A 12,141-nucleotide genomic window follows, 5' to 3' on the forward strand; every position below is an offset into this window, starting at 1 on the left:
ATTGAGATAAAAGTAGAAAGGAAATTTGAGCTTCCATGTTATAATGTTTTTTAGTTTTAAATATTAAATGTATAGACAACACATTATCTGTAAGAATTTATTATAATTTGAAAACAAGTGACTTCAATTCACATGTTACAAATTTTAAAAAATAATGGTTTTATTCATAAACTATGCATTTAATGTACTATTATAAACATGAACTTTTTCTTTTAAATATATACAACATTTGATCAATCATAAAATTTTTACATTATTTTTAGTAATTAAAATACTTGTGCTAAACACATATTTGGCATTTGACATAATTTCTCTTAGGCCCTATTATTTAACGTTTTTAATGTCAATATTTAAATATATACAGAATTGATTTTACCATCATTTTTACATCATTTTTTCCATAGATATAAACGCATCATACATGTATAAACATGATTGCAACTCTAAAAATCATAAATTGTAATAATGATAAATTTTTCTGTTTTAATGAACATTGATAATGCACCTTATTTTTATTTGCTACATTTAAATCAAAACATTCTGCAGATTTTATAGAAATTCTGTAGCTTAAACCATAGATATACAACTTTATGTATATCAAATATCATTGTTCAAGTCACAGAAGTTAACATCCATCACTGATGGATTAATGTACAAGTTGTAAATCCTAATGATGATTACTTCTTCCAATATAATTCAATTGAAAGCAATAAGTAAACACACGTCAGTTTTCACTTATTCTTTAGTCATGTATTCACATTAATTTTTGCAGCTTTAACTAAATTTATGTCTAAATTGTACACTACACAAACTGCTCAGTACTAGTGGCACTAAGATCGAGTAAGCGCCAAGCAGCTTTTGGATTGAGTTCGGTAGGATCACGACACAACACCCAAATATAATTAACACGCATTACTTTGTCAGGATCTCCTTCCACAATTTTATTTGTAGCATCTCTCACACACATAATTTGTTGACACTGAAAGCTGATTATTAAAACTGGACCTTGTTCCATTACTTTACCCATTATTAAATCTACATTGTTGATATCTGAAAACAGAGTATATTGTCTTAAATAGAGTAACAGTATAAAAAAACAACAAACTGTTATATAAAATAAGAGAATACCTAAAATTTTATTATCTAAACGATATCCCAATTTTTCTACTTGCATTAATGGCTGTGCTATTAAATTATATGGAGCTTCATGGCACCAGTCTTTTAAAACCTCAAGATCTCCTCTTACCATAGCTTCAAGAATATTAGGAATAATATCTGTTTCACAATATTTCAAAAACTGTACTCTATCAAAACTAGGATCTAATTTACATATTTCTGTAAGTGTTTCTGAAAGATCAGTTTTTTGGAACAATCCACCCATTATGTCTGTTACTTTCTCAGTTAATAACCTGGAAGCACGAATTACGGGATTGTCTGATTCTTCATATTTTATTTTCCAATCCAGAACTTTATTTACATATGGATTCTTATTCTATAAAAAATGTAATTATTGGGCATGAATAACTTAACAAGTATGTAATATAAATTCATTATTTCTAGATATATACCTTAAAATTTTGCCATGATTGGTAAAATTTAGAATCTTTGTGTAATTCAACACCCAGAGCTTCTTCATTTGGTTGAACACGCTTATCATCTACAGTTTCCATTACATCCTTTCTTTTCCTCAATTTTTTAGGTGGAACATATACTCTTCCTACAAATTTCATAAAATATATTACCACTTATTTCTATAAATGACTGTCAAGGTTAATTTACCATGCATTCCATGATGATCTAATTCTTCGCGTACAGCTTCTGCAGTTTGTGATATCGTTTGAAATGCACTGGTTTTACCCAGTGCCTGACTTTTTTCAGATAATGTTTCTGCTGCTCCTTTTGCAGACTTTGTTATTTCTTCACCTAACTGTCCAGCTTTTTTACCTAATTCTGTTTTAGTTGCTTCTTCAAGAACTTCTTGTACCTATGTCATGTAATTTAACCAATATGTGTACAAACTTTATTAATTTAATAAAATACTATCTTTTACCCTCACCTTTCCCTTTAGAGATCCTAATTTTTCTTTAATAACTTCAGAACTTTTGGTGGCTTCAGATTCAACTGTCTGAAATTTTTGCCTTGCAGAACGTAATGCTTCTGACTGTTCAAGTTTTTCTGCTTCTTCTCTAAATTTTTTTAAGGACTCTCTCATTTCTTTATTCTTTTGCATTTCCTGTTTGATATTCTCAAGGAATTGAGCAAAAAAGCTAGGCCTTCTTGCTGGATTAGAATATAATCTAATCTAAAAAGACAAACTATAATTAATCAGATCTATATAATTGTTTCACAGAGTATCTTAAAAAGAAACTCACTGATAAACCGTGTACATTTGTGATACGAGGTATCTGTGGTTGTACAAAAACATTATAACAACGTGTAATTGAATGATCCTTAGAAACTTTCTTTTTAGACCTTGCAGATCTTGTTATACCAATAAGACTGGCTCTATATACTGCAAAATTCTGAAACTATTAAAAATAATACAGTTAGGATGTTTCTTTTTATACTCCATTACATAAAAATGATTGCTTCTTCAATATCTTCCACTTAAACAATAACTTTTTAACAGCAGTTTAAATTATTATTATAAATAATACTTAAGTATTACCACGTTACGTGAATACATTGTTTCTGCATGTAATAATTGTTTAACACATTAATATTCTTATATGTAATTTTAAAAGAATAGAATGTAATGGGTTACGTTCAAAAGAACAAAATTTTATGATGCAATTAAATGAAAAACATGAAAGCAATTATTGCACGAAAGAACATAACCCTGGTATGATAGAAAAATATGACCGGCTCCCATATAAACATTAATAAACTTAAATTTCAATAGCCTAGGAAGGGTAAATACATGTAACTTATGTTATTATATAAACAAAAGGTGATGATTTAGTTAATAATTATAATTATTTACCATCTTACAATTGATTTAGCTGCAACATAAAAGCATAAAAGGTCTTAACGCGATGAAAGGCAAGCGTTGAAAACTTCATCAATAGTCCCTAGAAAAATCCCCAGAACCGAGTTCTCACCTTTTTTCGTTCTTGCTGAACAGATTGCAAAGAAATTGTGTATTAGGTATCAAAAATACAAAAAAACAGAAGACAAAGTTGAAGAGAAGACCGGAGTCGTGACTTCTGACATCATTTCCACATTGTCTTCAGAAATGCGTAAGTTAAAACTTTATACTCTATTTTGTCGATACAGATACGAATTAAAATAACATATTTCTCATTTATTCTGCTTTTATGGTGATAATTTATTAAATACCATTAATATCTTATGTATTCTTCCATCTTTTTTCTTATATTTCGGTGCTTTAAAGTGAAAAAAGTAATTTTGACCATATTTCAATATGGCGTTGATAATTTTCAACGAATCTTTCCATTCTTTTAATGTTAAAGTTTCAGAGCAATTCGAAGTTTCTACCAATGCCTATGATTGGTCATTCCATTATGGCGTCCTCCTATTTAGACCAATCAGATTCATCGTTAAAGGGTGCGTTGCGCGGAGTGTGGTGGAGTGCAACAGTCTTCTTCGAAGTTTCGTCCGTCTTGCACGTGTTTGCAACAGGTAAGATTAAATTATCTTCAAATATTAAATTAAATTGTCTTTCGGGTGTTGAAAATACAAAAAAGAGAAAGAATAGCCGAAGAGAAGTCTAGCTCTTTGTTTTTTGACATTAATTCGAGGTTATCTTTAAAAATACGTGAGCTGAAATTTGTTGCTCTTGCTGTGAATTCACAATGAAGTTGGAAGAATAGAATCTGAATTATTTTCCCTTTATATCAATAATTTTTCGAATATTTTTGTATTTTTTCATGTTTTTAGTACATTTTTCCCGTAATTTATCGTTATATATCGTGATAATTAATTTTCTCGGTCTTTACTATTATAGCGATATAAATACGAATTAAACTAACATTTCCTTCATTTATTCTGCTTTTATATCAATAATTTCTCAAATCCCGTCAATATCTTATATTTTTTCTACTTTGTTTCCTATATTTTGGTGTTTAAAGTTGAGAAAAGTAATGTTGACTTTATTTCAATATGGCGTTGATAATTTTTAACGAACCTTTCCCTTACGATTAGTATTAAAGTTTCGAAGCACTTTGAAACTTCTATCAATGGCTGTGATTGGTCGCGCCATGTTGGCGTCCTCTTATTTCGACCAATCAGACTCGTCGTTGTGTGAGCGAGTGCGTCGATTTGTGGCGCAGTGCAGCATTCCTCTTCGAAGCTTCGTCTGATTTCCACGTGTCTGCAACAGGTAAGATTAAATTATCTTCAAACATTAAATTAAATTGTCTTTCGAGTGTTAAAAGTACAAAAAATAGAAAGAATAGCTGGAGAGAAGTCTAGATTCCTGATTTTTGACATTAATTCGAGGTTATCTTTAAAAATACGTGAGTTGACATTTGTTGCCCTTGCTGTGAATTCACAATAGAATTCGAACAGCAGAATCTGAATTATTTTCCGTTTATATCAGTAATTTCTTGAACATTATTGAATATTTTTCGTATTGTTTCATACAATTTGTAATTTAATAACGTTTTTTCTTGAGCATCGTAATATTATTTCTGTTTAGACCTGTTCGTGTACTTCGTTAGGTATCGGCCGATAGCAGAATATACCGAACATTTCCGAGTGTTGCCGAAGTGCCGACCGGTCTACGATGGGAAGGAAGGTCTCGCCATTGCTCTCTCGAGCGTCGAACTGACAGGACGTGTTGAGAGCAGCCTTCCGCATAAATAATAGGTACACATTGTATCCATTAAAATATTTTGTATCAATTATAGTTCGATCGTTTATTAATAATAACTTTATTATTGTTGATTAAATTTTATTTACATAAATTCGTATTTCTTTTTTATTACAGATATTTGATAGATTTTGAAAGGACGCCACGACACCTGATATGGGTTTGCAATATAATTTCATAAGAATTTATTGTTTTAATTTATTCTAATCAATTATTAACGTTTATTATTATACTTTTTTTTCATTGAGTCGTTGTTTTTTGATAGTTAATTGGTACCAAGGTACCAAGAAAGAAAAGATTAGAGATATTTTTGTTCTTTAATCAATTCATAGGAAAAGAATAATTAATTTTTCATTTTATTAAATAGTTTGTTTTAAATTAGAACATAATTGAAATAATTCGTATTTTACTGCAAATGATTGCTTCTCTTCTGCAATTATAAATTATTTTAAACAATCTATTTTTGTTAAATCGTAGTAATTATATTATAATATCCAGCTTTCGATGCAAGTTTAAATGAAAATAGTAATATTCATTAAAATAATTATCAACAATTATTTAAAACATTTCATTTCAATCTAGAATCAATATTCAGGTTTAAAAATATTTGTGCTCGTCGAATATATTTCACGAACATAGATATTTTCATTTACAAGCCATTAATAATAGTATTTTCGTTACGAATGCTCAATAAGAAGAATGTTGTTTTGTATATTTCCACCCAGCCCATCCCTGCTCACCAAGTTTTTCTTTCAGGAATTGTTGTGGCCGCGCGCAATGCGGTCGGTAGAGTCAGTGTTTGTACGAACACACTTCCAATGTTTTGATTTTTGCAAGGGCGAACTGGCCCTGATTAGAGTTGCGTTTGTACGATTAGGAATCACGCGAAAGTAGAGTCAGTGTTTACTGCGTATTATAAAATATTTTCTAGAGCATCGTGGCTCTGATTTTTCTTTTTCCATCGCGAAAGTAGAGTCTACAATTATTGTACGCCGAAAATTATTCACGGTCGCGTTACTAGTCTTTACTTTTATTTTCAATTCTTTTTTTTGAATTACTCGATATATCCGGTATTAGAGTCAGTGCACCACTGAAGAGGAGTCTTGGGCGTTGCTCCATAAGGAAAGAGTGTAAGTATCTTATTACTTAAATTAATTTTAATTCAAATAAAATAATTTACAATTTCAATGTTTAATAATTGAGAGTTCTTTTTAATTGCTATAAAATCCAAATTCATATATAATTTTATTAGAATAAAAATTGATAATTTGCAAAATTAATCGTAATTCTTTTTTGTTTTGTTACAGATGATGAATTTTTTGATTTAGCCGAGTTCCTGGATATCCTGATGATGGTTTTCTTCACGACTTCCGTCTTGGTACGTCACTTAATTGCTTTTTATTAAAATAAAATAATTTACAATTTCAATACTTGATAATTGAGATTTCTTTTTAATTGTTAATATTTTATAAAATTCAATTTCATATATAATTTTATTAGAATAAAAATGGATAATTTTCAAAATTAACCGTAATTCTCCTTTCTTTGTTACAGATGAACAGCTTTCTTCACGACTTCCGTTTTCTCCTACAAGGCAGCCTTCTACCTGGTGTTTGACTGTCGGAAGAAGAGTATATCTGCGAACGGTGAGTCGCATGTTTTATGGTTCCTCTGGTGCCCAATCATGTCGTAGGACGAATGGTCCGAATCGACACGGGCTACTAGTTGTATACGTGCTTGGCAAGCATAGTGACCATGGGTATGATTATACATACCCATGAGTAGTAACATTTTTATTGTTTCATTTCATTTAGTTAGGCTAGCTCTTCTTGTACTCCGCGTTTTATTATCATTTCAATTCCACATATTCCAATAGATATTTATGAAATATATGAATGCTCTTAAATGTTCTTAAATGTTCATAAATGTGGAATATGAAATATTTTAATACCGAAACAATTTTATTTAGTTTGTCTATAATAGAGAAGTCAAATACTATTTGACTTAGTTATTGCGAAAGTTCAAAGCAATATTTAATATTGATAGTATTATGTAATATGTATACTGGATATACATATTAATGATGTTATTGTACATTATAAATTCAAATATAATTTGAGAATTTTTTCCGAGTAGTTTAACTTATTTACACGTTCATGAGAAAATGAACAATTTATGTGCAAGAAGACAATTCGTGACGGGTAGAGTTCCAAGTCAGAGTGATCTATTTCAACATATTTTGCGTATTCTTGAAAATTCACTCTGAGGAGGGAGTCGCCCGAGGATGTTTTATTAATTTTCACAATAAATTCTTTTTTCACTACAAAGAATTCTTAATTAGAGACATTAAATTCTTTTTTATTAGAATTTTGCATTTCTTAAATTAGTGTTGCGAAAAGTTTCCAGCGCGGGAGTAAATATGACGATGCACTGACTAGTATTCGGTGGGAATCCTTTTGGTTTTTAAACTCAATCCTTTTTATTATTTAATTAATGAAATTAGTTAGAAGGATTCCGCGGCATAAGACCGTGAACACCATCTCTGGGAGATATACCCATGCATTACTAGGCCTTTGCAGGCGCAGCTTTAGAATACGGAATATATGAAAATATGTTACCATATTCTAAACTGTAGTCCTTTTGTCTATACTATGGGCGTCCGTCAATCTGACACCGTTGGATGCAACGTGTTGGACGGGCGGGTAGCGCTCTTAGCGAAGGGGTGCACTCTGTCCTGGCGTTACGACGTCCAGGCGGGGTGGGTGGTATGTAGCGTCTGGCGTAAGTCTAGGGGGCGTGAGACCCTTCGTTGCCAGCTGATATTAGCAGTGCACCATGTTTGCGTCATAGTTGCTCTATTTTACTTTTCTGTATTTGCTATTAAAGCTTTATATTTACAAAGTCGAGTCACTTTTATTAAAATAGTGAAATATTAGCCCGTTAGATGTTTATGTACTAATCATGTTTCTAGATCAGGATTTTCAGGTTTAACCCCTTCCGTGTTTATTCCCAAAGCCCATTCACGTGCCCAGGTGCTACTTGGATGGGTAGAGGCAATGGGCACGATGACCTAGTTCATAATAATAATAATAATTAATAAGCGGCTGGCATTGTGTTAGTATATCGTGCACGACGTAATCTCCACATATGGTGTGTGTGTTTTTAGGCTGTGGGATTGCGTCGGTTTAATAACTTTTTCATTTACTTTTAATTTGAAATAATATTTTACTCAACAAGATGTACGATGAACGTATAAACCAAATACTATTGTTATCATTACTATTACCATTACTATGAAATATTCTATATCAAAGTAGCTAATTAAATTTTGTAATTATCATTATACGCAATGATTGCTAGCCTTGCCAGACGATTTCAGTGAAAAATGGTACGTACCGTAGAGTGTGATGTGAGATGAAACTCGGGTGACGGAGGCGTCCCGGGACGTTCTCCCTAGTTTAGGCTCTTGCGCCCGGGTGGAGTGTATGGGGGTCGTCGAATGAATTTTTGTGAGAATGTGATTTTGCCTTTTTTAAATATAGCGTTAGGTAGGTAGGTAGTATACCTTCTGGTGTGTGTGATAGATTGTAAGTAGGTAGGGCCGGGACAGGTTGTCACAGTCTATTGGTCGGGTAGGCGCGATTTCGCGTGATCAACCTGTATCTGGAATATATTTGAAGAATTGACGATACCATCGATACGAACGGAGTATGCCGTTCGTCTTCGATTCTATCTGCACAATTTTTCAAATTTTTGGCGACTTCATAAGTCGTCATACGCGATCGCGATTGTACGAAACGCACAAGTTCTGCTCGAGCACGGCACGTGTGCACGAACAACGACTTATATGTATAAAGTCCTTTTTCGTCCACGTGTCAATTAGAGTTTCGCGATTTTTCTTTTTTGTTGATTGCTTTTTTTTTTTGTTTTGCGAATTTGCAAGTCTCGAGCTTTAGATATAAGTTTCAGGTGGGTGGACCGCCCGAAGAAAGAAAAGGCTATATGCCGAAGCGCCCCGACAAACTGTCTTTCAAGAGGGGAACTAATAATGATTTTGCATCCTTTTGCAAAAAAGGATGGGAAATCATTATCGTTACTACTTTGTCACTGTGCTTGCCTGTAGTTGTAGTTTTGTAATTTCAGGACAAGAGGGGGCCCGTGACCCCCATGATTTTGGGCAAATCGCGTTTTCAATTTAGTGTTGCGAACTTAAAATATCGCGTTTCTTTCTTGCATTACTTTAATATAATAGAATTTAACTTTTCAATGTTGATTGCCTTAAGATTTTTCAGAGTTTTGCTTTTTAATGTTGATTGCTTTAGTGTTGCGAGTAAAAAATTCACGGTTTGAGAATCACCCTTTTTTGCATTTCAATTGCATGTCTGTTAAAGATAGCGTTGCGAATGATATTAGCGCGATTGTTTCCCAGTGTTGCGACTTATAAATACGCGATTGCTTTGCATTAGTTTATAGAGTTCCCTGCTAATTAGTGTTGCGGTAATGAATATTCGCGTTTTGCATTAGAGTTGCGATATATGATGAAATGCCCAAAAACGATCCAGTGGAGTTGCCATGGTCCATAAGGCAGCTATGGACCAGCTGCCGTGATACAGCCTTGGATTGGCTGTACCCCTTTTTTAGATTAGTGTTGCGTCTTATAAAATTCGGTAGATTTGAGTAGTGTTGCGTTACAGTTCGCGTTTTCTCTTTTTTTCTTTTTTTCAGCTTAGTGTTGCGTATAATGGAGCAGCCTTCACGCGTACGCTTTGTACATATTATATAATTAATGAAATTAGTGTTGCGAGTAAAAAATTCACGGTTTGAGAATCCCCCTTTTCTGCATTTTAATTGCATGTTTGTTAAAGATAGTGTTGCGAATGACATTAGCGCGATTGTTTCCCAGTGTTGCGACTTATAAATACGCGATTGCTTTGCATTAGTTTATAGAGTTCCCTGCTAATTAGTGTTGCGGTAATGAATATTCGAGTTTTGCATTAGAAATGCCCAAAAACGATCCAGTGGAGTTGCCATAGTCCATAAGGCAGCTATGGACCAGCTGCCGTGGTACAGCCTTGGATTGGCTGTACCCTTTTTTTAGATTAGTGTTGCGTCTTATAAAATTCGGTAGATTTGAGTAGTGTTGCGTTACAGTTCGCGTTTTCTCTTTTTTTCTTTTTTTCAGCTTAGTGTTGCGTATAATGGAGCAGCCTTCACGCGTACGCTTTTGTACATATTATATAATTAATGAAATTAGTGTTGCGAATGAATTCGCGATTGTTATTAAATTTTTTACTTTTTTGCATTTATTAAATTAGTGGAAGTAACTATGACTCACATTCGGTGGGAATCCATTGGATTCCGCGGCCTAAGACCGTGAACACCATCTCTGGGAGATATACCCATGCATTACTAGGCCTTTCCAGGCGCAGTTTTAGTATACGGAACACTTCCATATGTTACCATATTCTAAACTGCAGTCCTTTTGTCTATACTATGGGCGTCCGTCAATCTGACACCGTTGGATGCAACGTGTTGGACGGGCGGGTAGCGCTCTTAGCGAAGGGGTGCACTCTGTCCTGGCGTTACGACGTCCAGGCGGGGTGGGTGGTATGTAGCGTCTGGCGTAAGTCTAGGGGGCGTGAGACCCTTCGTTGCCAGCCGATGTTTTGTCATAGTTCAGAATGTTTGCAATTTTAAAATTAGTGTTGCGTGTGATTTCGGTTTGTTTTATAGGGTTTGCTTAGGGATTGCTCTTATGGGCAGTCAAACTTTTCTTTTCTTTTCAGGTTCCCCTGTACCCTCCCTCCCACTGCCATGCCCCCATTCTTTTTTCTTCCCATTTTTTAATTTTGAAAATTTTGAGCATTCGGTTATTGGAAATACTGTTAAATAAGATATGAATTTAATGTTTTCAGGATATTATTAGATATGATAAAGTTTTAAAGAGAACTTTATTCAAAGTTTTATTTAAAATGGAAATTCATTTTATTTTTTGATGATTGGTGATAATTTATTTCAAGGAATATTTGTTCATTCGAGATAGCTTATTAAATTTTTATTTTACTTTATTTAAACAAAAGTAGTGGATAATTGTTGTTCGAGTTGTTCAGTTTTAATTTTTGATCGCGATGTTTTGTTTCAAGCTTACGGAGAAGCTAATTAAATTACTTTTATAAATTTTCAAATTCTTTTCCTGAAAAGCAAAGTCCACTCGTGATTTTTTTTTCAGTTTTTTCATTTACAATAAATTTGCATTGAAATGTGTATTGAATAATATAATGCAATAAAGTCGAGTAGAGTCGTGGTTTTACGTACTATATGTATATTGCAGCAAAAGGCAGTTGTTTCAATTAAATTATTGTGTGCTATTAAATACTAAATACAATAAAATGAAATAATTAATGTTCTTAATTCAAATTACTTAACTCAAATATATATTTTTTTCTCTTTATTTTCGTACTGAAGTTTGCTTTAAATTCATATTTCGTATCAAATTGATTTTGAGTTATTAACAACCACTCTGATTTTAATAAAATTTTATTGTTACTAATGTATCTTCTTTCCAGCTATTAATTTTTCTTTGTCTTTATCTGGATTCAATTAATCAGTTTCTGTTACAGAGATATTTATCTTTATAGGAAGTATGAAATAATAATATCGGATAATCGATTGGAAGAAATGTAATATAAAATCTAGCGTCCATAAATGGAATTCAATGTATCCAATTAAGTGAAAGAAGGTGAAAATGATTGAAAAGGAAAAATGATTCTTATAAGTGGTAATATTTGAACCTTACTATTTTCGAAAATTGTATTTAATCCTTTTCAGTTTTATTTTAGGAAGTATTCTGGTAAGGACAACAAAATCAACAAATTCATTGGACTTGTTTATGTATATAGTCATTAAGATATAATCGTTAAACACTGCAGTGTTTAATTAGGAAGCGTTTGATTTAAGCGAATTTTGAATATAATTACGAGCGCTCGAATAGGTAGATATTCTTAGTAGTATAGGTATGTAGGACAAATATGCAATTGCATATTTATTAATTACAGATCTGTAATCAAAATCAAAATTAAAAAATGTTGCGATAGGAATAAAAAGCAAAAATCTACGTAAATATATGTATAGATAAGTAGATAGGTAGGTAGTAAATAAAATTAATGCTCCTTTTGGTGGTCGTTTGCACAACAGTCGAAACGTTTTGCAAATGTACATCAAGAGGATGATGCTATTGAATAACAGTAAAAATTTGCATAAATGGAGGGTGGATGGGACGAGGTAGGGCGGGTCTCCGCCCGCAGCAA

The 12,141-nt window shown here is 32.6% G+C and overlaps 1 protein-coding gene and 1 long non-coding RNA gene across 7 annotated transcripts; one reads left to right on the forward strand and one right to left on the reverse strand.

The window, feature by feature from the left end:
- Positions 1 to 222: 222 nt before the first annotated feature.
- LOC117610216 (mitochondrial import inner membrane translocase subunit TIM44) lies at positions 223 to 3,079 on the reverse strand. Of its 6 annotated transcripts, none has more exons than XM_034337330.2 (7): positions 2,984 to 3,079; positions 2,373 to 2,528; positions 2,057 to 2,297; positions 1,780 to 1,984; positions 1,569 to 1,717; positions 1,129 to 1,492; positions 223 to 1,050 (listed from the first exon to the last, which is right to left on the reverse strand). In XM_034337330.2, the coding sequence occupies exons 2-7, from the start codon at positions 2,423 to 2,425 to the stop codon at positions 803 to 805; spliced, it is 1,260 nt and encodes a 419-aa protein (XP_034193221.2). In that variant the 5' UTR covers positions 2,426 to 2,528; positions 2,984 to 3,079; the 3' UTR covers positions 223 to 802. The 6 variants fall into 6 exon arrangements, with proteins under 6 accessions (XP_034193221.2, XP_034193223.2, XP_034193222.2 ...); XM_034337332.2 differs by having other exon boundaries at positions 2,992 to 3,014; XM_034337331.2 differs by lacking the exon at positions 2,984 to 3,079 and adding an exon at positions 2,669 to 2,823.
- A 1,054-nt stretch (positions 3,080 to 4,133) lies between these two features.
- On the forward strand, positions 4,134 to 5,082 carry LOC117610250 (uncharacterized). The gene is made up of 3 exons (XR_004582836.2): positions 4,134 to 4,342; positions 4,661 to 4,830; positions 4,952 to 5,082. It is a non-coding gene; the product is annotated as an uncharacterized LOC117610250 (long non-coding RNA).
- Positions 5,083 to 12,141: the final 7,059 nt, after the last annotated feature.

This window comes from Osmia lignaria, chromosome 13, assembly GCF_051020975.1.
Source record: "Osmia lignaria lignaria isolate PbOS001 chromosome 13, iyOsmLign1, whole genome shotgun sequence".
Classification (NCBI taxonomy): Eukaryota; Metazoa; Arthropoda; class Insecta; order Hymenoptera; family Megachilidae; genus Osmia; species Osmia lignaria.

Coding starts and splice junctions, on each gene's coding strand:
- LOC117610216 (XM_034337327.2), bottom strand. Junction 2,303..2,372: donor CAAATGTACACGGTTTATCA/GTGAGTTTCTTT, acceptor TTGTCTTTTTAG/ATTAGATTATATTCTAATCC. Junction 1,051..1,128: donor TTTAGATAATAAAATTTTAG/GTATTCTCTTAT, acceptor CTCTGTTTTCAG/ATATCAACAATGTAGATTTA.